At 42.7% G+C, this 26,983-nt stretch overlaps 1 protein-coding gene across 3 annotated transcripts; it reads left to right on the top strand.

Annotated features, from left to right (window-relative positions):
- Positions 1-708: 708 nt before the first annotated feature.
- On the top strand, positions 709-26,670 carry TAF12 (TATA-box binding protein associated factor 12). 3 transcript variants are annotated; one of them, XM_032613276.1, is made up of 7 exons: positions 719-818; positions 11,811-11,895; positions 12,851-13,102; positions 14,781-14,858; positions 18,374-18,488; positions 24,632-24,720; positions 26,183-26,670. In XM_032613276.1, the coding sequence occupies exons 2-7, from the start codon at positions 11,824-11,826 to the stop codon at positions 26,216-26,218; spliced, it is 642 nt and encodes a 213-aa protein (XP_032469167.1). In that variant the 5' UTR covers positions 719-818; positions 11,811-11,823; the 3' UTR covers positions 26,219-26,670. The 3 variants fall into 3 exon arrangements, with proteins under 3 accessions (XP_032469176.1, XP_032469167.1, XP_032469173.1); XM_032613285.1 differs by lacking the exon at positions 11,811-11,895 and having other exon boundaries at positions 709-818; positions 26,183-26,655; XM_032613282.1 differs by lacking the exons at positions 719-818; positions 11,811-11,895 and adding an exon at positions 12,559-12,692 and having other exon boundaries at positions 26,183-26,659.
- The last annotated feature ends 313 nt before the right edge of the window (positions 26,671-26,983 follow it).

Below are 26,983 nucleotides of genomic sequence, written 5' to 3'. Positions count from 1 at the left end.
AGAGTGAGAATTCTGAGTTCAAGTTGAGAGTTTGCACTTATTAGTTAGAACTTGCTTAATCTGTCACAAGTTTCATTTATTTATTTATTTACTGACTGCGCCGCGCGGCATGCAGGATCTTAATTCCCCGACCAGGGATTGAACCCGCGCCCCCTGTAGTGGAAGCGCGGAGTCTTAACCACTGGACGACCAGGGAAGTCCCTCTCACGGGTTTCCTTTAAATCATTAAATGACTGTCTTATCGGAGGTAAGGTGTATAGGAAATTTCCTGGTAGACAGCAATTGCTCAATTGTTATTATTAACTGCCAAATCACAACCACAACCGGTCTCTCTTGTCCCCAGGTTTTTCCTGTTGGGGTCCAATAATATCTATGGAATGTTGGTCCCAGGAGATATTACCGTCCTCATATCACGACAAAGACACTAACCAAAAATGGCGACCTCTAGGCCATCCGAGGGCGTGTTACCGGGCATGCTAGCAATATATACAACAGGCTATTTTGGGGAGAAATAGCTAGCGCTGGGTTCGTAACGCCGGGTAGAAGGCGCAGAGCTTGCTCACACTATCAAACAGGAAAAAGCCCAACTGCTAGAGCTGACCGACAGCTATGAATCTCGACCACGTGTCGGAGGGCGGGCCGCGCCTGTGCAAGCCAGGCGCGCGCCCGCCGGCCGGAAGAGCCGCGCGTTTCCGGGTTGGAGGCGGGGAGCGGTGCCGGAAGTACTCGGGGAGGGCCGAGCAGTCGGACCGGCTGCTGAGACGAGCGCTTCACTGGGGCAGTCTCCGCATATCATGGGGAGATAGACGCTGCTGCCTGTGAGTCTTGGGCCCTGGCAGTTAAGGAAGAAGAGTGGGAGGAGGGAGTCAGGACCCAGACCCACAGTGGTCAGTGTTTCAAAAGCCAGATTGTGGAGGAGACGGGTCTGTTAGGAATCGGGCTCTTGGGACGGGACTGAGGGGCTCGGGGCTCGGAGAAGACGCGGCTGTGGGGACCTGGGCTCCAAGCGGGACTTAGGGAAAGGGGACGGAGTTAGCCGGCACCCGAGGGAAAGTGGGCTGAGAGGGACAGGATTGTGAGGACCAGTGCTCCGAAGAGGAGAGGGTCGGAAGAGAACGGGGCGTGAAGCCACGGGCTCCTGAGAGGTAAAAGCGGAGCCGTGAGGACTTGGGCTGCTAAGCGGTAGGAGCGGGACAGTGAAGACCCAGGTTTCTAAGGATTCAGAAGCAGGGCGGTGAAGACTTAGGTTCCTGAGAGGCAGGAGCAGTAAGAGAACACTTGGGTTTGGGAAGAACAGGAGCGGGCAGTGAAGACGGGCTTCTGTGGGGACGGGATCGGGGCTTGGAGACTCCGAAGTACCTGAGAGAACAGGGCTGTGAGGACACTGGATCCTAAAAGCGGAGACGATAAGGGGCAATGGATGTGAGGAGATCAGCCTCCAAGGGAAAGGGAGAGAGTTCGGAAAAAATATAGTGATCCTTTTTTTTTTTTTTTTTTTTTCTCATATTGGGTGAACCGAGAGTGGTAAAGGATGTATTTAGGGAAAGACGACTCCTTTGCGCTGCCTACTTGGCTTTTGGCAGGCTTATCTTGTGTCGGATATAATCTAGGAAGCCCACTTGGAAGCATCTTCGTTTTCTGCTTCGTTCTGGCGAAGCACTGCTGTAAAGTTGAAGCAGTTTGAACTCAGCTATATACTTGATAAGTGCTTTAAATCCCATCCCACCCAACTCTGAGCACAGATCTCTGCATCTCAAAAAACGAGGATGGCAGAGATGGAAGGACCCGGAAAGATAATCTTTTTTAAACTCGTATTTTACATATAAGGAGGCTAAAGTCCAAAGAAGGTTTAGGATTACAGTGAGGCAATGATTGATTAGATCATGATTTTGATACAGTACCCTGCTCTGCATAGCAGATAGGAGATGCTTGGTAAATATTCCTTGAAAACATGCTTCTAGAATCTTTGCTCTAACTTCAAACTCAAGAGGGAAGTTTTTACAAATTCTAGTATTTTATTTTGGGTCTTGTTAACTGTATTGACATTGATACAATGAATGTCACGAGTTAGGAAACTTTTAAATGAAGCTCCTTCCCCCTCAACAATATAGTAAGTCATTTAGAAAGTCACAAATAAGTAAAATGTACCCTTTATTTTTAGCATAAGCATTTAGGGAAGATGGCTGCTTTTAGATAAGGATGGTGGAGAAAGTTGGACCAGTCACTTTCATTCTTCAGTAATATCTTTTGCTGAAACTTACTCAGACTGTGGCGGGGGGGGGGGGGGGGGGGGGGGGGGGGGGGGGGTCCAAGAGGGAGGGGATATAGGTATACAAATACTGATTCACTTCATTGTACAGCAGAAACTAACACAACATTCTAAAGCAATTTTACTCCAATAAAAAAAAAAGAAACTCAGACTAACCAGATATCATCATAAGCACTTTTCAAATATTAAATCATTTAATTATCACTTACAGCCGCACAAGGTAGATATTGTTAGTCCCATTGTACAGATAAGGAAATCAGTGCAGAAAGGTTAAGTGCCTTGCCTGAAATCCCATGTTACTAAGTGGCCCAGCCACAGTCAAACCCAGTTATGTGTTTGACTAAAACTTTTTTCTGTTTTTCTAAGTGGATTCCTCGCCATGTCTCAGCTTGCTCATCAGCAAAATAGAGGTAATAGTTATACAAAGCATGGCATTGAATGAAAGCTCTTCCTCCTCCTAAAGATTCCTCTTACTATCAAGTACTATAACTTATTAGGGTATTTATGTAGTGTAGTATTTGAGGAGAACTGAATTCCTGTGTTTTAAAGAAGCATAGATATTCAAGATAGAAAAATGGGACCTGAATAGAACTTTCCCTCACATTGGAGTAAGACATTTAATTTTAAATTTAGGAGGCCAAGAAAGACCAATTTGAAGAACAGGGGCTTAAATTGGATTAACTTTACAATTATTGTAACATGAACTAGATGATTGGGGAAACTGCAATCACTTTGTTCCCAGTGGGTTTGCCTAAACTGTTTGCAAGTGCCTATATTAAATGCAAGTGGTCAAAACTTACACCAAATTATGAGGTAAAGCATGGCCATACCACCATTTCAAAATACTTGATGGTTTAATTAATAATAGTTTATTCCTGAGTTATCCTCATCTACATTTGCAAATTGTACTACTTATTTCACTCATTTGTGGCTCTAGCATCAATTGAATTATTAGAATAGTATTTCTAAGTAAGTACCTGATCAGAAAATCATTGTGTTAAAGTTGATGTGAACATAGAACATACTACTTTTGACCAGAGGTGTTTGTGGAAAGCTCCAAAGTGCTTTGGAGGTAGTACATCAGCAGTGTTTATAGCCTGCACTGTGACACAGGTGTTTTGGAGGCAGAAGACAAACTTTGAAATCTGTACATACGGACTTAATTTTATTTTATTTATTTATCTATTTATTTATTTATTTATTTATTTATTTGCGGTACGCGGGCCTCTTACTGTTGTGGCCTCTCCCGTTGCGGAGCACAGGCTCCGGACACGCAGGCTCAGTGGCCATGGCTCACGGGCCCAGCTGCTCCGCGGCATGTGGGATCTTCCCGGACCGGGGCGCAAACCCGTGTCTCCTGCATCGTCAGGCGAACTCTCAACCACTGCGCCACCAGGGAAGCCCTGTACTTAATTTTATTTTTCATTTTATTTTTTTGCGGTACGTGGGCCTCTTACTGTTGCGGCCTCTCCCGTTGTGGAGCACAGGCTCCGGACACGCAGGCTCAGCGGCCATGGCTCACGGGCCCGGCCGCTCCACACCATGTGGGATCCTCCCAGACCGGGGCACGAACCCGTGTCCCCTGCATAGGCAGGCGGACTTTCAACCACTGCGCCACCAGGGAAGCCCTATATTATTTTTAATTTTAGTTATTTTAATAGGTACTTAGTGGTATCTCATTGTGGTTTTATTTTGCATTTCCCTAATGAATAATGATATTGGGCATCTTTTCATGTGTTTATTTTCCATCTGTAAATCTTTGTTGAAGGATAGTTCAGCTCTTTTACCCATTTTTTTAATTGAGTTGTTTTCTTATTGAATTTTGAGAGTCTTTTATATATATATCCTGGATACAAGTTGTCAGATGCGTGATTTGTAAATATTCTCTCTTAGTCTCAGACTTGTCTTTTGTTTTCATTTGCAGGGCAGAAGTTTTATATTGTGATTAAGTCCACTTTATCAATTTCTTTCTTTTGTGGATTGTGCTTTTGGTGTTGTATCTAAGAACTCTGACCCAAAGTCAGGGAGATTTTCTCGTATGTTTTCTAAAAGTTTTATAGTTTTACATTTTCACATTTAAGTCTGTGATCAGTTTTTAATTTATTGATATTTTGTATAAGGTGTGAGATAAAGGTCACGGTTTATTTTTGTTGCTACTGCTATATTTTTTGTTATATTTTAAAAACAGGGGTCAGTATTACCTATTTCTTCAGTGGAAACAAACCAGATAGTAGTTTATTTTAATTTTTTTCATAGGTTACATATGCACATATTACAGAATTTGGGGTATACAATGAAAGATAAGTCTCACACCTTGGTCCCATGGACCACCCAGGTACTACCATTCTGCTATCCCCCTCAAGACAACCATTGTTTTCAGCTTCTTATGTATCTTTCCAGGAATAATTTATACATTTGTAATTATGTGGCTTTTTTTTTTTTTTTTTTTCTTTTTTTTTTTTTCCCCCCGGTAAGCTGGCCTCTCACTGTTGTGGCCTCTCCCGTTGCGGAGCACAGGCTCCGGACGCGCAGGCTCAGTGGCCATGGCTCACAGGCCCACTGGCTCCGCGGCATGGCATGTGGGATCGGCGTGGCATGTAGGATCTTCCCGGACCGCGGCACGAACCCATGTTCCCTGCATCGGCAGGCGGACTCTCATCCACTGCGCCACCAGAGAAGCCCCAGGCAGATTCTTAACCACTGCGCCACCAGGGAAGTCCCTATCCTCACTATTCTGAACCTTGCATTTTAAATGAACAATGTATCTTGAAGGTCATTTCATGAGCTTCCTCGTTTTTTAGAAACAGGTTTATTGAGACATTCACATACTATACAATTCATCATTTTAAAGTATACAATTCAGTGGTTTTTTGCTACAAACAGGATTGTGCAACCATCACCACAATCTATTCTAGATTATTTTTGTCACTCCTAAAAGAAACTCCATAAACATTAGAAGTCAGTCCCTATTCCTCTCCCCCACTCCTCAGCCCTAGCAACCACTAATCTACTTTTTGTCTCTATAGATTTGTCTATTCTGGACATTTCATATAAATGGAATCCTACAATATGTACTCCTTTGTGACTGGTTTCTTTCACTTAGCATAATATTTTCATGAGTCTCATTCTTTTTCAGTCTATTACATTATATAGTTATATTCTAGTTTATTTAACTATATCACTTTTGATGGACATTTAGGTTGAAATTCCTTGTATGTATAGTATTCTATTCACATACAAGTTCAATTATAATATAAATTGCTAAAAGCAGAACTATGGGATTAAAACAATATATGCTTTTCTTATTTTGGTAGATACAGCCAAGTAGCTCTTTATAGAGACCTGTAACTAATTTATATTCCCCCACTCCAGCAACTTATGAAATGATTATTTCTCCATAAAATTTTCAAACACAGTGTGTATAAAACTATTTCTATTTATTTTATTTTATGTTTTTATTTGGCTGTGCCAGGTCTTAGTTGCGGCATGTGGGATCTTTGTTGCAGCATGCAAACTCTTAGTTGCAACCACCATTGTAAAGCAATTATACTCCAACAAAGATGTTTAAAAAAAAAAGAAAAACTCTTAGTTGCAGCATGTGGGATCTAGTTCCCTGACCAGGGATTGAACCCAGGCCCCCTGCATTGGGAGTGTGGAGTCTTAGCCACTGGACCACCAGGGAAGTCCCTATAAAACTTTTTCATCATTGCCAAATGGGGAATAAATAGTACGTTGTAGTTTTAATTTGCGTTTTTATTATGAATGAGAATAAGGATCACTTCATTATTATAAGAACCATTTGAATTTTTTTTTTTTTTTTTTGCGGTACTTGGGCCTCTCACTGTTGGGGCCTCTCACTGTTGCGGCCTCTCCCATTGCGGAGCACAGGCTCCAGACATGCAGGCTTAGCGGCTATGGCTCACGGGCCCAGCCGCTGCGCGAAATGTGGGATCTTCCCAGACCAGGGCAGGAACCCGTGTCCCCTGCATCGGCAGGCGCACTCTCAACCACTGCGCCACGAGGGAAGCCCTTCACAGTATTTCTATTGGGTAGTTGGTACTTACTGATTTGTAGTTATTTTTTATATATAAAAGAAATTAGTCCTTTGATACATCTTGCATATATTTTTGCTAGTTTGTCTTTTGTCCTTTAACTTTGTTTGTTATGTTTGTTGTCGTGCAGACATTTTTATGTTTGTGTAATTAAACATATTAGTCTTTTATGGCTCCTGAGCTTTGTAAAGTCATCCTTAGAAGGGTATTATTTATTCTTGAGAATATTGTTTTTCCAATTTTTAAAAATTGAGATAACTGTAGATTTATATGAATTTATAAGAAATAATACAGGGCTTCCCTGGTGGCGCAGTGGTTGAGAGTCCGCCTGCCGATGCAGGGGACACGGGTTCGTGCCTCGGTCCGGGAAGATCCCACATGCCGCGGAGCGGCTAGGCCCGTGAGCCATTGCCGTTGAGGCTGTGCGTCCGGAGCCTGTGCTCCGCAACGGGAGAGGCCACAGCAGTGAGAGGCCCGCGTACCAAAAAAAAAAAAGAAATAATACAGAGATCCCTTGTACACTTTGCAACCCCAGTTTTCCCCAACGGTAACATTTTGCAAAACTGTTGTATAATTTGAGAATCAGGATATCAACATTGATACAACCCAACAATCTTATTCAGATTTCCCGAGTTTTACTTGCGCTTGTTTGCTTATATATATGTGTATGAGTACTAAGTCCTATACAATTTCATCACTTTTTATAGGTTCATTTATCCATCATCACTATCAAGATATTGAACAATTCCATCACAAGGGCCCCTCATATTGCCTTTTATAACCAGACCTCCCTCCCTCCCACCCAATCCCTGACAACCTCACTAATCTATCTTCTGTTTGTAAAATTTGCCATTTCAAAAATGTTATATAGGAGACTTCCCTGGAGGTGCAGTGGATAAGACTTCAGACTCCCAATGCAGGGGGCCCGGGTTCGATCCCTGGTTAGGGAATTAGATCCCACATGCATGTCGCAACTAAGAGTTCGCATGCCACAACTAAGGAGCCTGCCTGCCTCAACTAAGACCTGGTGCAACCTAATTAGTTAGTTAATTAATTTTTAAAAAAAGGAAAACAAAAATGTTACATAACTGCAATCATACAATATGGACTCTTATTTATTTATTTATTATTTTTGGCTGCGTTGGGTCTTCGTTGCCGCACACGGGTTTTCTCTAGTTGCAGCGAGCCGGGGCTACTCTTTGTTGCAGTGCACGGGCTTCTCATTGCAGTGGCTTCTCTTGTTGTGGAGCACCAGCTCTAGACACGTGGGCTTCAGTAGTTGTGGCTTGCAGGCTCTAGAGTGCAGGCTCAGTAGTTGTGGCACACAAGCTTAGTTGCTATGCGGCATGTGGGATCTTCCTGGACCAGGGCTCGAACCCGTCCCCTGCATTGGCAGGCAGATTCTTAACCACTGCACCACTAGGGAAGCCCCAATATGGACTCTTTTTGAATTGGCTTTTGCTCAGCATAATTCTCTGGAAGTTCATCCAAGTTGTGCATATCAGTAGTTCATTTCTTTTTCTTGCTGAGTAGTATTCCATGGTGTGGATATACCACAGTTTGTTTAATGATTAACCTATTAAGGGACATCTGAATTGATTACAGTTTTTGATTATTGCAAATAAAGCTATGAGCATTCGTGTACAGGTTTTTGTGTAAACATAAGTTTTCATTTCTCTAGGATAAATGCCTAGGATTGCAGTTGCTGGGTCATACAGTAGTTGCGTGTTTTTTCTTTTTTCCCAAATCCACTTTATTGAGGTATAATTTGCATACAATAAAATGTATACATTGTAAACATACAGTTCTGTGAGTTTTGATAAATGTAGCAGCTGTGTAAGCATTCCCCCACTTAAGGTATAGAATGTTTATATCACCTCAGAAACTTCCAACCTGCCCCTGTGCAGTCAATCTATGCCCCATCTGTCACTAGAGATTTGTTTTTAGATCATTAGATATTAAAATTTCATATAAATGGAATCATATAGTATGTATTCTTTTGAGACTGGCTTTTTTTTTCACCTAAATATTTTAAGATTCATTCCTGTTGTTTTGTGTATTCGTGATTTGCTCTTCTTTTTCCTTTTTTCATTTTTTTTAATAAACTCTTTCCTAGAGCAGTTTTTAAAATCCATTTATTTATTTATTTATTTATTTATTTAACCTGCTGAGATAGCAGTGTTAGATTTACAGGAAATTTGGGAAGATAGTACAGGGTTCCCATATACCCTGCACCCAGTTTCTCCATTATTAACATCTTACATTAGTATAGTATGTTCATTACAACTAATTAACCACGTTTGATACATTATTATTATCATTATTATTTTTAATATTTATTTTATTTTTGGCTGCATCAGGTCTTAGTTGTGGCACGTGGGACCTTTCGTTGTGGCACGCAGGATCTTTCATTGTGCGCACAGACTTCTCTTTAGTTGTGGCACGCGAGCTCCAGGGCACGCAGGCTCAGTAGTTGCGGTGCACGAGCTCTCTAGTTGTGGTACGCAGGCTCAGTAGTTGCGACGCGTGGGCTTAGTTGCCCTGCAGCATGTGGGATCCTACTTCCCGACCACAGACCGAAACCCAGGGCCCCTGCATTGGAAGGTGGATTCTTAACCATTGGACCACCAGGGAAGTCCCTGATACATTACTATTAACTGAAGTCCATAGTTTATTCAGATCTTAGTTTTTCCATTTAGTCTTCATGTCTTTTTAGGCTCCTCTGTGACAGTACATGCTTAGATTTTTAAGAAACTGCAAGCTGTTTTACAGAGTAGCTATACCATTTACATTCCCACTAGCAGTGTGTGAGTGATCCAATTTCTCTGCATCCTCGTGAGCATTTGGTGTTGTCACTATTTTTTATTTTAGCTATTCTGATAGTTGTGTAGTTATATCTCATTGTAGTTTTAATTTGCTTTTCTTTAATGAGTAATTTTTTGGATTGAATGTCTTTCCATTTGCTTATTTGCTATCTGTGTATCCTCCTTGGTGAAATGTCTGGTGTGTCTTTTGTCCACTTTCTAATTGAATTAATTTTTTTTTGAATTATTGAGTTTTGAGAGTTCTTAATGCATTCTAGATACTAGTCTTTTGTTGGATATGTAGTTTGTCTTTTTTTGGATATGTAGTTTCTTCTAGTCTGTAGCTTGTGTTTTCATCCTTTCTACGTGGGCTTTCACAGAGAAAACTTAAAATTTGATGAGGGCCAATTTATCAGTTTTTCCTTTTATTGATCAGATCATGCTTTTGGTGTCATGTCTGAGAACTCTTTGCCTAGCTAGAGCCCAAGATTTTCTCCTGTTTTTCCTAAAAGTTTTATAGTTGTACATTTTACATTTAAGTCTGTGATCCATTTTGAGTTAATTTTTGTATAAAGTGTTAAGTTTAGGTTTCTGAATATTTTTTAAAGATATTCTAGGGACTTCCCTGGTGGTCCAGTGGTAAAGAATCCACCTTACGATGCAGGGGACATGGGTTTGATCCCTGGGTAGGGAACGAAGATCCCACATGCTGCAGGACAACTAAGCCCGCATGCCACAACTACTGAGCTCGTGTGCCTCAACTAGAGCCCGCATGCCGCTAACTACAGAGCCCATGTGCCCTGGAGCCTGTGTGCCACAACTAGAGAAGAGAAAACCCACACGCCACAGCTAGAGAGAAGCCCATACACCACAAGGAAAGATCCCACACGCCTCAACAAAGATCCCGTGTGCCACAACGAAGACCCAATGCAGCCAAAAATAAATTAAATACTAAATAAATCTTTAAAAAAATAGGGACTTCCCTGGTGGTACAGTGCTTAAGAATACACCTGCCAACGCAGGGGACATGGGTTTGATCCCTGGTCCAGGAAAATCCCACATGCCGCGGAGCAACTAAGCCCATGCACCACAATGCTGAGCCTGCGCTCTAGAGCCCATGAGCCACAACTACTGAACCCACGTGCCACAAGTACTGAAGCCCGCATGCCCTAGGGCCTGTGCTCCGCAACAGGAGAAAGCCTACGTGCAGCAACAAAGACCCAACACAGCCAAAAATAAATTAAAAAAAATAAAGATATTCTATATTTTATCTAGTATATGATTTTTTTTTTTTTTTTTTTTTTTTTTTTTTTTTGTGGTATGCAGGCCTCTCACTGTTGTGGCCTCTCCCGTTGCGGAGCACAGGCTCCAGACGCTCAGCCCCAGCGGCCATGGCTCACGGGCCCAGCCGCTCTGTGCATGCGGGATCTTCCCAGACCGGGGCACGAACCCGTGTCCCCTGCATTGGCAGGCGGACTCTCAACCACTGCGCCACCAGGGAAGCCCTAGTATATGATTTTATATTTAAAATTTAAATATCTGATCCATCTGGAATGGAGGAGTGTGTGAAAGGAGGAGTATATTACTCCCCCCATTGCAGATTGATCAACTGTTTAAATTTTATTTTATTTATTTTTTTATAAATTTATTTGTTTATGTATTTTTGGCTGCGTTGGGTCTTCATTGGTGCGCGCGGGCTTTCTCTAGTTGTGGCGAGCAGGGGCTACTCTTCATTGCAGTGCGTGGGCTTCTCATTGTGGTGGCTTATGTTCATACTGATAATCTTTTTTTTTTTTTTTCTGTACACGGGCCTCTCACTGTTGTGGCCTCTCCCGTTGTGGAGCGCAGGCTCAGCGGCCATAGCTCACGGGCCCAGCCGCTCCGCGGTATGTGGGATCTTCCCGGACCGGGGCACGAGCCCGTGTCCCCTGCATCGGCAGGCGGACTCTCAACCACTGCGCCACCAGGGAAGCCCAATACTGATAATCTTTAATAAGGCTTTTTCATAGGACTTGATCTGGGAAAATAATTTGCTTTTATAACATTAGGACAACTGTTACCATGTTAACAATCTTTCCTTTCCCATTTCTTCCATTGGTAAGATTTGTGGGTAAGGGAACAGGAGACGTGGACCACATATGGTTTTAAAAAAAGTAATCCTGATGCTGTGCTGCCCCCCTCAGCGGCTCTTGGCCAACAAGTTTCTCTTGATCATTTAACCAGTGCATAGTTAGTTGCTTTTATTAAGGGTTAAACCAGGAGAAGATGATTTCTTGTATTAGAGAGTTAGACAATTTGTTGGAGAGGAACTCAGCAATAGGGGCAAGATACAGATACTCATTCAGGTTGCTAAGCTTTATCAAGTTCTGAAAACATTGCCATGATTCTTGCAGGTTCAAATTCCACAGTTTGGCCAATAAAGTATTTTCATATGCTGCTAGCTTATCTCTAACAATAGTACATTCATTTTATTGGAAGAGAGTCTTAATGTTACTATTGTCATCATTAATTAATTTTAAAAGTTGTATATGAAAGAAATGGAGATGTTTTTCTTGGTGCCCAGTCGGAATAAGGAAATGTTCTCCACTGTCAGTTTGCCTGCATCTGCATTGAAGATGTGCAGGCCATGCAACTGAAATGGTTCTGTGGCAAGGGTGGTGCTTGATGCCAGTTGTTCATTTACAGGTAGCTTTTGAAAATGGCTGCCTCTCGTTTCACCGGGCTCACAGCCGTTGCTGATGTAATTAAAGATCTAGACACCCAGATAGCTGTAAGTAAGCTCCTTGAGGTCACTGTGGGTGGAACTTCCTGAATGTGCTTCTGATCTTGATGACACCAAAGCTGATTGTCCACGGAGTCAGCCTCATGGCTCTAAAATTTAGAAGTCTTGGCTACTCCAGCCTAGGGACTCTGCATGTATTTAAAGATTGCTAACACTCAGAGAAAATTTGCCCTTGATGACAGTGAAGAGCTTACTTTTAACAATTGCTAAAAACTGTGTTTATTAGGCCCTGACATAGACTTAAGCATGTTTTGAAACACCAAATGAACTAATCTGTTTCTGAAGTTTTGTGACTAGGTTTCAAGTATGTGATTGTGCCATGATTTATTTGAGTTAGCATTATTTGATGTTCAAAAATAATGCATGTAGTACTTAACCAAGTATTCTATTTTTATAATTAACCAAGTATTCTATTTTTACAAAATCTTCAAAAATGTCTTGCTCATTCTAGTTTATTTTTGTACATAGGATTCCTCATTTCATTTACTTCTTTTTTTTTTTTTTTTTTTTTTTTTTTTGCGGTACGTGGGCCTCTCACTGTTGTGGCCTCTCCCGTTGCGGAGCACAGGCTCCGGACGCGCAGGCCCAGCGGCCATGGCTCATGTGCCCAGCTGCTCCGCAGCATGTGGGATCCTCCCGGACCGGGGCACAGACCCGCGTCGCCTGCATCGGCAGGCAGACTCTCAACCACTGCGCCACCAGGGAAGCCCTCATTTACTTCTTTATTTCACTTGTGTGGACTATTTTATTTAGCTTTTGGAGAAGAGATGGTTTCTAAGTATCAGGTGAGAGCAATGAACATTCTTCATTCCCTCCATTTTCAATGTGCAGGTATCAAAGAAGACCCTTCAAAGTCTGACAGACCTCATAGAATTTTACTTTTAAAACTCATCCTTTATTACATGTACTTCCAGAGCTAATTCTCTTGTTTTTTTTTCTACAGTTGATTGGCCTTGGTCCTCATAGCTCCAAAAAGAAACAAGATCTTGATAAGCTCTATGAGCTGAAGTCCAAAGCGCGGCAGATTATGAACCAGTTTGGCCCCTCAGCCCTAATCAACCTGTCCAATTTCTCATCAATAAAACCGGAACCAGCTAGCACCCCTCCACAAGGCTCCATGGCCAATAGCACTACAGTGGTAAAGATCCCAGGCACTCCTGGGACAGGAGGGCGTCTCAGCCCTGAAAACAATCAGGTATCATCCGCTTTTTGTTCTCTGTGGGCACCTCTTATCTGTTCTTTGAAGCAATAATACTCTGAGAGATGTCCATCTCAGCTGCTGCCTCTTCCTCTCAGACTTCTCAAGTTCTTTATCGAAATATCATGTACATTTATCAGTTTTTACTTTGTAGTATTTAAGTGTGTGTATGCATATACATATACATACATCCATATATACATGCACTGACACAACAGCTTGCCTGTGACAGGTTTTTATATATAAATATATATGCTATATACTTGTTAAATAAAATAAAATAGTTAAATAATTAATGGATTCATTATTCATTATTCCTGTAATAAAAGTACTCTTGCCTCCAGTCTTTTCTCCTAGTTCATCTAGCTGCTGCCTTTGTTTTCTGCAATGATTCTAAAATCTGACCCCTCTTTCTACCATGATCCTGATTCTGTCCTCCAGAGCCATAAGAAATAAGTATACTCTCTTGACTTGGGCCTTGTAAGCTGGGTAGAATAGGATGAGGAGACAACAGTTCAAGAGAATGGGGGAGGAACTAGCAATGATGAATGGGAAGGGTTGGGCAGGTATTCAGGAGACCAACCCATGATGGGTGTGGTGTTGGAGGAGAGCAGGAGGTAAAATTGTATAGGTAGGATTACAGCAGAACATACTAGGCCTATGCTAGTCAGTTTCCGTTGGAACTTTTAGTCAATAAACAATCTTTGCAAATATTTAATAAGCTTAAAAGTAACATAATAAAAGTTGTATATCTTAGGAGGATTAACTTGACAGTAAGGGGACAAGAAGGGTAGGAAAGGGGGCAGACTGGGAGGAACACCAGGTCTAAGACTTTTGCAGTAAATCAAGATATGTGGCAAAGGCTTGAATTAAGTGATGGTTGAATGGATAGACCTGAGACATTATTAACAAATATTTATTTTTAAAAATTATTTTTTTTCCTTATTTCCAATGTCATGCAATGCTTATCGTGAAACTTTAGAAAAAGAGAAAGAATAATAGCCCAAAATTCTACCAGTACCCCAAAATAACTATGGTTAGCATTTTAGTGTATGTCTTTTGATCCTTATTTAGTGGCATATATATGTGGTATAACATTTCCTTTATGAAAGAGGGATCATAGTTGTACATACTTTCACAAATATTGATATTTAGTTGTACAGAGATGAACACGTGTTCCCTGCCCTCAAGGAGCCTTCAGCCTATTAAGTCAGAAACAGGCAAGTTTATAAATGTACACAATGATAGAAGTGTACACAGGGTACAGTGGAGGCCAAAGGAGGAAGTGGTTGCATTCACCTGGGTGGGCTGGGAGAGCATCAGAAAGGAGGCACTGTGAGCTGAGCAGGTAGGAAGAAGGGTAGAAGAGCTTGTCCAAAGGCAGCAGGGGCACTGTACAACTTGTGGTGGTCAGAAAATTGCAATTAATGTAGAGTTTACTAAAATACCTGACAGATGTTGGCCTCTCTTCCATATTGCTCTTTCTGCCTTTCCCTAGGCTACTTCTGTCTTGAGACTATAGTCTTGTAGCATAGCACCAAGTAAGCCAGACTGATAATTCTTTGGAAAGTAGAAACCAAAACCCCAACAAATTGATAGCCTTTCATTATAGGGTAATGAGGTGTTTGTTTCTTTGCTACTTGGCTGAAAAAAATGTTCTCCCAATTAACTTTAGGTATTGACCAAGAAGAAATTACAAGACTTAGTAAGAGAAGTGGATCCTAATGAGCAACTGGATGAAGATGTGGAGGAGGTAAGGTGGGATTGGGTACCCTAGAGACTGTGTCCCTGAGAAATAGTATAGAATAGCCATTAAGAGCACAGATTATAGAGGCAGACAAGTCTGAATTTGAGACTTGGCTCTGTGGGTGGGTCAGTTAACTTTTCTGAGACTCAGCTTCCTCCTGTGTTGGTAAGGTATGACATTATTTATCTACAGGGTTACAGTCAGGGTCCCATGAATAACTTATGCAAATCACCTAGGAGAATGCCTAGCACTTTATACCTAACAGCATTGCTACTTTTGCCTGTCAAAAAGGGTATAGGCTGCTACTCACAGGCAGTCACTTTCAACAATTTTAATTGTTTCTAGAACATTCCTCTGTATTTCTAAGTAATATTCTTTTTTTTATTTTAATTTTTGGCTGCATTGGGTCTTTTTTTTTTTTTTGTGGTACGCGGGCCTCTCACTGCTGTGGCCTCTCCTGTTGCGGAGCACAGGCTCCGGACGCACAGGCTCAGCGGCCATGGCTCACGGGTCCAGCCGCTCCGCGGCATGTGGGATCCTCCCAGACTGGGGCACGAACCCATGTCCCCTGCATCGGCAGGCAGACTCTCAACCACTGCACCACCAGGGAAGCCCTGCATTGGGTCTTCATGCAGGCTTTTCTCTAGTTGCGGTAAGCGGGGGATACTCTTCATTGTGGTGTGCAGGCTTCTCGTTGCGGAGCATGGGCTCTAGGCACACGGGCTTCGGTAGTTGTGGCACGTGGGCTCAGTAGTTGTGGCTCGCGGGCTCTAGAGCGCAAGCTCAGTAGTTGTGGCACAGGGGCTTTGTTGCTCCATGGCATGTGAGATCTTACCGGACCAGGGCTCGAACTCGTGCCCCCTGCATTGGCAGGCAGATTCCTACACCACTGCACCACCAGGAAGCCCCTCTTTCTTTTTCTTAATTCATGTACAAGTTTTTCTGTGGGCATGCATTTTCATTTCTCTTGGATATATACTAGGACTGGAATTGGTGAGTCATATGGTAACTCTGTGTTTTTCCTTTGAGAAACTTCCTGTTTTTATAAAGCATTCCATCCTTTTACATTCCCACCAGCTGTGTATGAAGGTTCCATTTTTTTAATCTTAGTTTTTTGGTAACTTCTTCTCTGCTTTTTTTCTTTCTGTGTGTAATGACGGTTGGATGTTGGATCTTCTGCATTGATCCTCTTAGGTTTTTTATCTTTTCTCTTTTTTCATTTCTTTGTAATTCTAAATTCTACTTGCTGGGGAGAGTTTCCTTAGTTTATCTTCTAAATTTTAACTTTCTTTTATAATAAAAATTTTAATTTCCATTAACTTTTTCTTGTTGACTTTTTTTCCCCTAAGCCATTCTGTTCTTATTTTACAGTTGTAGTATCTTATTTTTCTCTCTAAGGATATTAATTACGTTGTTTGACATTTTCTTCTTTTCCCTGCATTGTCTTTGTTTCCTCTGGGTCCCTTTTTTCCCCTTTGGTTTGTTTATTTTCCTTTTAGTGTTGGAGACTTTCTTCAAATGTCTGGTGATTCTGGCTATCCATTCTTAAAGAATGAGCCACTAAAAACCTGATTTGAAGCAGAACTTACTGACTGATGGTCTTCGCCCAGTCATGTATTGGTAAATGTTTAACAACCAGCTCTGTGGAGAAAAAGACTCTGACTTTCAGCATTTCCTGATTTCTGTGGTGTAAATATTCTCACTATGCCCTATTTTAAGCTTTCAACATATTGTCACTGAATGCAGGATTGGGAAGAAAGGCATGTAATTGGCCTTCATGACCTCATCTAATCTGGCTCCAGCATACTACTGGCTTCACTTCAGAATAATTTGTCCATAGTCAACCGTCTTAATGGGGGATTCCCTAATCAGTATCTGTAAGTCTTTTCTCTGGAATCATTTAGTATATGCAGAGAAAAATCCTTTAGTCTCCTTTCTGGAGGGTTTTTCTCTAGCTTCTAACATCCCGGAAGCAAGGCAAGAGAAAGGGACTGTGTCTTTCCCTTGTCTCTGCTGTGTCTGGTGTACTCTCATCCATAGCCACTCCTGTTCAGTTTTTCTGGGGAGTAAACCTACTGTGTTCTGGGTCAAGTACGTGTGGGAAGTCACTTGGCTGCTTTTGAAGTGTGGGGGTTGGGGGACTACTCTGTACAGACATGTAACAATTGTCCAGTTTTTAGTTCCATACCTCAGTCCAGTCTTCTGTGGTTAATGACACATTCAAATCCTGGATCTCTTAGGAGTTGCGAAGGGCAAATCAGTTCGTTCTCATTGGCGTCCCCTCTGCGTGCATTTGTGTTATACCTTCTGTCTGCTAGGTCAGTTCCCATTCTTCCTTTGTTACCTCTTTAACAAAAATTTACTTTAAAAGTTTATTGGAGGGCTTCCCTGGTGGCGCAGTGGTTGGGAGTCCGCCTCCCGATACAGGGGACACAGGTTCGTGCCCCGGTCTGGGAAGATCCCACGTGCCGCAGAGTGGCTGGGCCCGCGAGCCATGGCTGCTGAGCCTGTGCGTCCGGAGCCTGTGCTCCGCAACGGGAGAGGCTGCAGTGGTGAGAGGCCCGTATACCGCAAAAAAAAAAAAGTTTATTGGAATATCTTGTCCATTAAGGTTTTCTCTCCTATTCTTTGTGGATTTATATGTCTTTTTTTTTTCCTTTCTTGTTATTTTAATGGGTGTAGGGAAGGAGAGGAGGTCATTTTTAGAGTTGATCTGCCATGTTTAATTAGAAATCTTTCCTTTAGATGGTATCCATTTGGTTCCATAGGAAAGATGACAATGCATTGATAGTCCAGCAGAACAAGGAATGTTTATAACTATGGTTGTACTTTTATTTTATTTTATTTTTCTGGTCAGCAGAGGAAGCCATGAGGAAGGTATTCACTGATCAAAATTTCAGTTTTTTTAATGTAGATTTTTAACTTCAGAATTCTGATTTTGCTCTTCACACAGTCTAGGAATAATTGATAATAAACTGGAAAGAATCCAGGTTTTGGACTCAGAACCTTGAGGTTGAATCCTGGTTTTGCTGCTTAATAGTTACATGGCCATGAACAAGTTAATCTCCCTGAATCTTAGCATCCTCCTCTATGGAGTTAGGGTAAAATCTGTGCCCCATTTTTTTCACAGGATGATTATAAGGACTAGATGAGATAATGGAAATAAAAATGCTTTAAGAGAATACGAGGGAGTGAGGATTTAATGATTCACTTTTATTTTCCTACCTAATTCATAAGAAGTTGCGGAGAGGGTAGGGGTTGGGCTGGTTGATCGCTGCTAGGTAGAAAGTACGGAAAGTACATCCTCAGAAGGGTGTGAGTTTCTCTCAACCTGGTTAATGAGCTAATGTTTTTCTCTTGTGGTCCTCACTCCTCTTCCCCACCTTCGCTCAAATGCTGATTCCAGGCCTTCTGTTAGAAAGCCTGACTGAATATGTGATTCAAGCAGATACAGTTGTCCCAGCAACAGGAGCCTACCCGGCCAGTGTCGTGGTTACTCTCCCCCACTTTTTTTCCCCCAGATGCTGCTGCAGATTGCTGATGATTTTATCGAGAGCGTGGTGACAGCAGCATGCCAGCTTGCTCGGCATCGCAAGTCCAGCACCCTGGAGGTGAAAGATGTCCAGCTGCATCTAGGTATGTGGTCTCGTTTCTCCCTGAGGTATCCACACTATTGCTCCTCCAGGAACCTTCATGCCGGGATCAGACTTCTGGGCTCTGGGATTTATGTATTCATGCCGTAGTAGCATTAAACAGGAAAGAGAAATCCATGCATGGTAGGGGGAATGAACCCTAGCATTGGGTGTGCCACTTTCCAACTGTACCACCTCTTCCTTCCTACTTACTTTCTCTTAGAGCTGGTTTCCTCATTTGTATAGCGGGGATCATAATACCCTCCTTACAGGGTCGTTGTGAGGATTATGGGTTATGTTCGTAAAGTGACTGGCACAAAGTAAGAGCTTAGTAAATGTAGCTATTATATCTCTACCATACATATAATGGTATTTTCCTTCCAGTTTTTAGCTTATTGATGTATTTTTCTCAAGAACATTATATCCATAATGTACATATAATTTTGTATTCTGCTGTTCTACTTAATAGACACTAAATTTGAGCTTGGGTTTTTCTGGGAGATACTTATCTAACATTGATAATTGTAATCACTTGGAAATGAATAAGCTACCCCCCTGCATTGGTTGCAGTGTGATCAAAAGAAAGGGGACAGTCTGTGACTACAAAGACAGTCAGGCCAAGGGAATGAGGCAGAAGATATTAAGGGATTGAGTGCAGATCAGCCCATGGCTGAAAGGCTTCCTTCCCAGTGTCAGGGAGATACTGCTCCGGGAGGCGCTGGTAGTGGAGGTGGAATAAATAGCACACTTCTGGTTAACATTGCTGATATTAATAGCAAAAGACAGCCATTTCAATTATTTATTATTGTGTAACAAACATGGCTTAAAACAGTAACAGTTGTTCATTTTGTTCATGGGCCTGGGGGTGGACTGGGCTTAGCTGGGCAGCTTTGCTAAGGATCTCTATGTGATTGAAGTCAGGTGGTGGCTGGGGCTGAGAGTGTTTTTTTTTTTGTGGTATGCAGCCTCTCACTGTTGTGGCCTCTTCTGCTGTGGAGCACAGGCTCCGGACGCGCAGGCTCAGCAGCCATGGCTCACGGGCCCAGCCGCTCCGCAGCATGTGGGATCTTCCCAGACCGGGGCATGAACCCATGTCCCCTGCATCAGCAGGCGGACTCTCAACCACCGCGCCACCAGGGAAGCCCCTGAGAGTGTTTTAAAGGAAGGCATATTAGTCTCCTAGGGCTGCTGTAATGGTACCACAAACTAGATAGCTTAAAGCAACACAGACTGGGGGATTCCCTGGTGGTGCAGTGGTTGAGAATCCGCCTGCCAATGGTGGGGACGTGGGTTCGATCCCTGGTCCGGGAAGATCCCACATGCCACGAAGCAACTAAACCCATGTGCCACAACTACTGAGCCCGCGTGCCACAACTACTGAAACCCGTGCACCTAGAACCTGTGCTCCGCAACAAGAGAAACCACTGCAATGATGAAGCCCACGCGCCGCAACGAAGAGTAGCCCCCGCTCACGGCAACTAGAGAAAGCCCTGTGCAGCAACGAAGACCTAATGCAGCCAAAAATAAATAAATAAATTTATTTATTAAAAAAAAAAAGAAAACAAAAACACAGATTTATTCTCTTAGTTCTGGAAGCCAGAAGAACAGGGCTAAGCTCTCTCCAGTGCCTGTGTTGAAGAATCCTCCCTTGCTGCTTCCTAGCTTCTGGTGGTGGCCAGCAATCCTTGGCATTCTCTGGCTTGTAGCTGCATCGCTCCAGCCTGTGTCTCGGTCTTCATGTGGGCTTCTGCCCTGTGTGTCTGTGTCTCTTCTCACAGGACACCAGTCATACTGTATTAAGGGCCTACCTTCCTCCAGTATGATCTCATCTTAACTACTTATGTCTGCCAACAGCCCTATTTCCAGTACATTCTGAAATACTGGGGGTTAGGACTTCAATACACCTTTCTGGAGGACACAGTTTAACCTGTAACAGAGCTTCATCATGTCCACGTCTGATGCCTGGCCTGGAACACTCAAAAAGCAGGGACTCCACAAGTCTCTCTCTGTCTGTCTCTGTGGTTTCTCTACCTGGTCTCCTCATATGCAGTCCCAGGATAGCTGGATTTCTGCATGGCAGCTGCAGGCTTCCAGAACAAGTGTCCCATAACCGTTTGGCAGAAACAGCATGACCTTTGGTAACTCAGTCTCCGAAGTCACACAGCATTACTTCTGCTGAATCCTGTTCTTTGAGGCAATCACAAAGACCTGTCCAGGTTCAAGAGGAGGGAATACAGACTCCACTTCTTGATGACAGACATGTTTTAAAACCACCACACCACAAATGCATAGAGACAAAAAGTAGAATGGTAGTTACCAGGGACTAGGAGGATGGGGAAATGGGCGTTACTGTTTAATGTGTACAGAGTTTTGGTTTGGATTGATGAAGTTTTAGAGATGGATTGTGGTAATGGTTGTGTGAATGTGCTTAATGCCACTGAACTGTACACTTTAAAATGGTTAAAATGTAAATTGTATGTATATTTTACCATACCAAAACAAAAATCCCACAGCAGATTATATTACCTTCAAAGTTTAACATTCCTGTTTTTTTTGTTTTTTTTAAAAAATTAATTAAATTATTTTTGGTTGTGTTGGGTCTTCGTTTCTGTGGGAGGGCTTTCTCTAGTTGCGGCGAGCGGGGACCACTCTTCATCGCGGTGTGCGGGCCTCTCATTGTCGTGGCCTCTCTTGCTGCGGAGCACAGGCTCCAGACGCGCAGGCTCAGTAGCTGTGGCTCACGGGCCCAGTTGCTCTGCGACATATGGGATCCTCCCAGACCGGGGCTCGAACCCGTGTCCCCTGCACTGGCAGGCAGATTCTCAACCACTGTGCCACCAGGGAAGCCCAACATTCCTGTTTTTAAAAATATTCTGGTATTTTGTTTGTTTGTTTGTTTTGTGGTACGCGGGCCTCTCACTGTTGTGGCCTCTCCCGTTGCGGAGCACAGGCTCCGGACGCGCAGGCTCAGCGGCCATGGCTCACGGGCCCAGCCGTTTCGCGGCATGTGGGATCCTCCCAGACCGGGGCACGAACCTGCGTCCCCTGCATTGGCAGGCGGACTCTCAACCACTGCGCCACCAGGGGAGCCCTAAAAATATTCTGTATTTTAATTGTTGAAAATAAAATTGGAATATCAGTTTCTTAATTAAGGGTAAGGATTATCACAGGCATGGGTACTCAAAAGTCTGCATAACCAGAATAGCTTCTGTAGCGGGCCTAATGGAACCTGAATCATAATCAGAAGGTTGTTTGGAGACCCGGGATCAGGGTTTGGGGAATTAGGGAACCTGGTGTTAACCATCTAGGCCTGCTGCCCACAACTTCCCTGCCCTGCGCCCAGCAAGGATAAGCTTGCCAGCGAGGCTGTAAACTCTTGATGGCTCTCTTCTGGATGGGCTGGGATGGGCACTGCCAGTGTTTGCTTCTGACCTGGCTATTTTCTATACTTGAATAGTTGAATAACCTCCCCTTCTGATTGACATGGTCTTTCTTTATTTCTGTGGTTTTTTTTTTACATTAAGCATATTTATTTGTAGAGTATATATTCATACTAGTTCATTATCTTTAGGTTTAATTGAATGTAAACGTTCAGGGTTACTAAACTGATTAACTTATGTATCTCCTAACCTATTTTACTTGAATATGTGTTCAATATGTATATGTATATATATATATATATTGCATTTCCACAATATATATATATTTAATAACATTTCTTTTTTTAAAATTATTATTTATTTATTTGTCTGTGCCGGGTCTTAGTTGCAGTGTGCGGTATATTTTTGTTGCGGCATGCAGGCTCTGAGTTGTGGCATGCGGGATCTAGTTCCCTGACCAGGGATTGAACCCAGGCCCCCTGCATTGGGAGTGCGGAGTCTTAACCGCTGGACTACTAGGGAAGTCCCCACGATATATTTTAATCAGAATCTATTATAAACGTGTATATGTAAATACACACATATTACACATACACATATGTTACCATATATATTACCATAAATGCTATACAGTGCATGAATATTTATATTGTGATTACACCTGACATATGTTCCATTTGATTTGTCTGAAGTGAAGATCATTTGATTACTTTTCATGGTACAGAATTACTGAGTCAATTATGCACGTAATGTTTCCTTGCAAGAAAGTATCTTCAGTATATTCAATGTGTGTATTTTTGAGACAGGATCTTTCTTCATAAATGTGAAAGTTAAATGAGATAATGAACATAGAATGCTTTGCACAATGCTGCTTTGTCCCAGCCATTTTATTACACATTTTATTCACTAAATGTTGCTATTCTATTAATATTATATAAAATATAAATACAGTTAACCCTTGAACAACACGAGTTTGAACTGCACACGGTCCACTTATTGGTGATTATTTTCAGTAGGAAATTCTGCAGTACTACCTAATCCACAGTTGGTTAAATCTGTGAATATGGAGGAACAGCATGGTTGGAGGGCTGACTATAAGTTATACGCAGATTTTCAAGTGCAGGGAGGGTTGGCGCCCCTGACCCCTGCCTTGTTCAAAGGTCAACTGTACACACTTATTTGAATATATAGTTACACGTACTTACATGTTTGCATTCATGCCTGGTAGCTACTCTCTTTAAAGTGACTTTGCATATCCGTATCCTGATCCACTTTGTGTTGATTGTAAAGTGTAATTCCCAGAGAATAATCTTAGTGTCACTTTCAACTACTGACAACAAATTATTAGCAGAAAGTTTCATTTTTATTTTCAAAGCAATATTGGAAGAGAGCTGTATATAAAATTATTCTAGAACCAACCATGAATCATTCATTCACACAATATTTGCTATGCATTAGACACAAAGTATAACTATAAAACCACTAATATTCAATTTGATTTTAAGTAAGTGCCTGTCTGGGGCAAATCAAATTTGCAAAACAAATGTTTTCAGTGCTCTAGGGGAGCATGATAAAGGAGTTCCCATGTAACTCCTTTTGAGTAGAGATTTATTCCCTAAATAATCTTGTGTAAGTATAATTTTTTTTTTATATTGTGTGTACTTAAAGTGCAGTACACTTTTTTTTTTTTTTGGGCTGTGTTGGGTCTTCGTTGTTGTGTATGGGCATTCTCTAGTTGCAGCAAGTGGGGGCTACTCTTCGTTGTGGTGCGTAGGCTTCTCATTGCGGTGGCTTCTCTTGTTGCTGAGCACGGGCTCTAGGCGTGTGGGCTTCAGTAGTTGGGCATGTGGGCTCAGTAGTTGAGGCTCGTGGGCTCTAGAGCGCAGGCTCAGTAGTTGTGGCGCGTGGGCTTAGTTGCTCTGCAGCATGTGGGATCTCCCCGGACCAGGGCTCGAACCCATGTCCCCTGCATTGGCAGGTGGATTCTTAACCACTGTGCCACTAGGGAAGTCCAGGACACTTTTATATGTGGATTTAGGGGGCCATGTGGCTATGCCAGTTACTGAAAAGGTGGAAAAACCAAATCTCTGCCCTCTGATAACTTGTAGTGACAGTCTTACAGGGATGGTCATATCCAGGGCACAAGGACATGGAGCTGTGGCGTGGACATACCTGTGTCTATATCTGTCTCCCTATGTATTTATCCCAGGCTCTGGGATTGCATTATGCCATTGAAGCCTCTCAACCATCCTATCAGGTGGTTATTTCTGTTGTTACTACCATATAAAAGGTGAAGAAACTGAGACCAATGTCATATTGCTCCACAGTGAAGCAGCAGAACTGGGGCTTGGCTCTTAACTCCAGATTGCAAAGAATGCCTTTCTCTTCCTACTCCTCCTTTCAGTTTGAGAGGGGTTACCTTGAGCATAGGGGTAAGACAGAAGAAACAGATAACTTTTTATTGAAGAAACAAATAACTTTCCTTTCCTGAAGAGCTGCATGGAAACCTTAGGGCTCCACACTCAAAGTTTTGACTCAATTACCTCTTATTTCTTTGCAGGAAGGTCAAATAGTGTCCTTTAAAACCTTGGAGGCACCATATGTGATTCCCACATTTGTATCCCATAGAGCCCCTCTGCAGAGTTGCTGTTAATCAGTACAGTTGATTGCCCAGATTAGTCCTCCCTGACCCTTGTCTGAGGGTCACACTGCACCTTGACACTGCCTTCCTGGTCCCCTTATTTCTGTGTGGGCTTCTTCCTTACAGAACGCCAGTGGAACATGTGGATCCCAGGGTTTGGCTCTGAAGAAATACGACCCTACAAAAAAGCTTGCACCACAGAAGCTCACAAACAGGTGAGAAGGCTTCGGAGTCTCGGGCCAGCCACAGCTGATCCCTTGAGCTGTGTCTCAGAGAGAATGCACACAGCTACCATCACTGTGGTTGTCATTTCCTCCAAATGTCAGAGAGGGCAAGAGGCAGCAGGGCTGTACGGGAGATCAGCCAGATTTTTCCTAGGTGCTTTTTTGTTCCCATATGGGATCTCAGTTTTTTCTCTCAACTCTAATGGGTGCCACTTAAAGCTGTTGATTCTAGGTTTTTCTAACCTGTATGGAACTCGCCCCCTCCACATCTCTTTAAAGAAATCTTCCTTCATTGTTGCTGATTTGAACATCATCTAGGGCCCTCCAACTAGAGGGCAGTTTAAGGAAAGCAGAAATATGCTGTACTTGTGCTAGGAGGTAGCACCCAAGCTTCTCTGCCAGGCGTCTGGCCTCTGCCCCAGCTTAACCTTTGTTCTCCATCCCTCTTACTGCAGAACTGAGGGGTCAGTAAGAGAACCTGTCTCCACTTCTACTGGGGAACAAGCTGTCCCAGTCATTGGTCAGTCTCATAGCAATGTTGGCCTCCATTTGACAAGTCTTAATTTAACTGGCTACTCTGATTTGAAAAGTGGGCTTTTTCCAAGCTTGATGGCCACAGTCGGGCAGTTCTGGCTGAGTGTACCTCACTTTTCCATAGCCTGGGATCTCTGGAGTGGGTATGTTTGCAGAGCTCATAGAGGAAGCCCCACAAGGAGACCGCCAATAGCCGGAACTGAAGGACTGCAATGTTGTTCAGAAGGAAGTCCCTCCAGGCAGTAGATGGTCATTTGGCCCGGCTCTCAAATTATCCACTTTTCAGCCCCATTTATTTATTTATCAATCAACCAATATCATAATGTTCAAACAATCTCTTAGTCAAAAAGGGTGAGCAAAGCAATTCATTAATTTGGCCAGTGGCTGGTAATAGTAAGATTTAAAACCCATGATCTGAATGTTTCCCTGATGGGTTATGGTGGAAATTGTTAGGGTCAGTTTCCTTCATTGCAGGCTATCAAGTGCGGAATGTCAGCTCCCTTTACATGTTGGCAACAGGCTCAAAACAGAGCCCTCTTCCTTATTTTTTCCATCATCAGAGAAGGAGATTAGGGGAAGGGGGTAAGCCTAGAAAGCACATGTTTTGATGGCCTGTCCCTTAAATCCCCAAAAGGCGGGAGCTGTCACCTTCTGCTTTTAACTGTTTTTGCCATCCTGCTAGTATAGGGCTTTTGGGGTCTTTTGGTCAATGAAATGGGTCCACTGGCCTGTGGAAACTTGTGTTAGGGCCCCGCAGACTGTGCTTGAGTTAGAAGGAACTGCTGAGCTTCCCTGTGCCTGTAGGTTCCTGAGGAGTCCAGCCTGTGGTGTAGACCATGCTACCTGGTAGCCACACGTGGATGTCCTGGAAAGTTCCTGACTCTAACCTGTGTAATTGCTTATTTCTCTCTCCTTTCAGAGAATGGCATTGATCCGGAAAACAACCAAGAAATAACACACAGAAAGGTCAGGGAATGGACAACAATGTATTTGGAGATACTTGAGCTGAGACCTCAGCCATCTCACCCTTGGATTTTTTTTTTTTTAATGCTTTACAGAGAAGCATATATTTTTTATTAACAGTGCAGCAATATCTATAATGACTGAGAGGATCTGCCAAAAGAATAAAGCCTCCTACCCCAACTTCCGGCCCCTTTTTCCTGCCGTCTCAAAGAGGAGCAGTGTATCTTCCAGAGAAGATTTTATTTGTGGTTTATTATATAAGTGATTGAATTGGGGAAAAGCATTATGGTCTTGTTTGGTGAGAGAGTATTAGCAGGATTTGTAGAGGTTTTTGTTTCCTTCTCCCTCCCCCTTTTCCCTGTACTTTGTAATGTCAGTGTTTATATGAATATGACTTTCATTTGCTTTTCCAGATAAAAGAAATTATTATTGAAAGACACAGGGTGCATGATTACAGCTTTGAAATGCATAGGAAGGGGTAGGCAAGGCTGGATGTAGCTCTCTAGTCAGCAGTGCAGCACCATGGTTCATTTCTGTGATGGAGGAAAAAACCCGGAACTTTTCCAGTATTTTACTCCAGGAAGGCCTTACTGTCAGTAGGACTTTTAGTCCAGATTGTCTGCCATAAGAATCGAGCGGGTGACCTTCTCTCATGAGCCCCAACCTGAGAGCTCCTTAGTGGGGGAAAATCCTTTTCTGACCTGCTCTTCTGGAACTTCTGGAGTTCATCCTTGATGCTAAGAAAGAATGGCAGTAG

This window comes from Phocoena sinus, chromosome 1 (genome assembly GCF_008692025.1).
Source record: "Phocoena sinus isolate mPhoSin1 chromosome 1, mPhoSin1.pri, whole genome shotgun sequence".
Classification (NCBI taxonomy): Eukaryota; Metazoa; Chordata; class Mammalia; order Artiodactyla; family Phocoenidae; genus Phocoena; species Phocoena sinus.
This window is presented reverse-complemented; position numbering and strand designations above follow the sequence as displayed.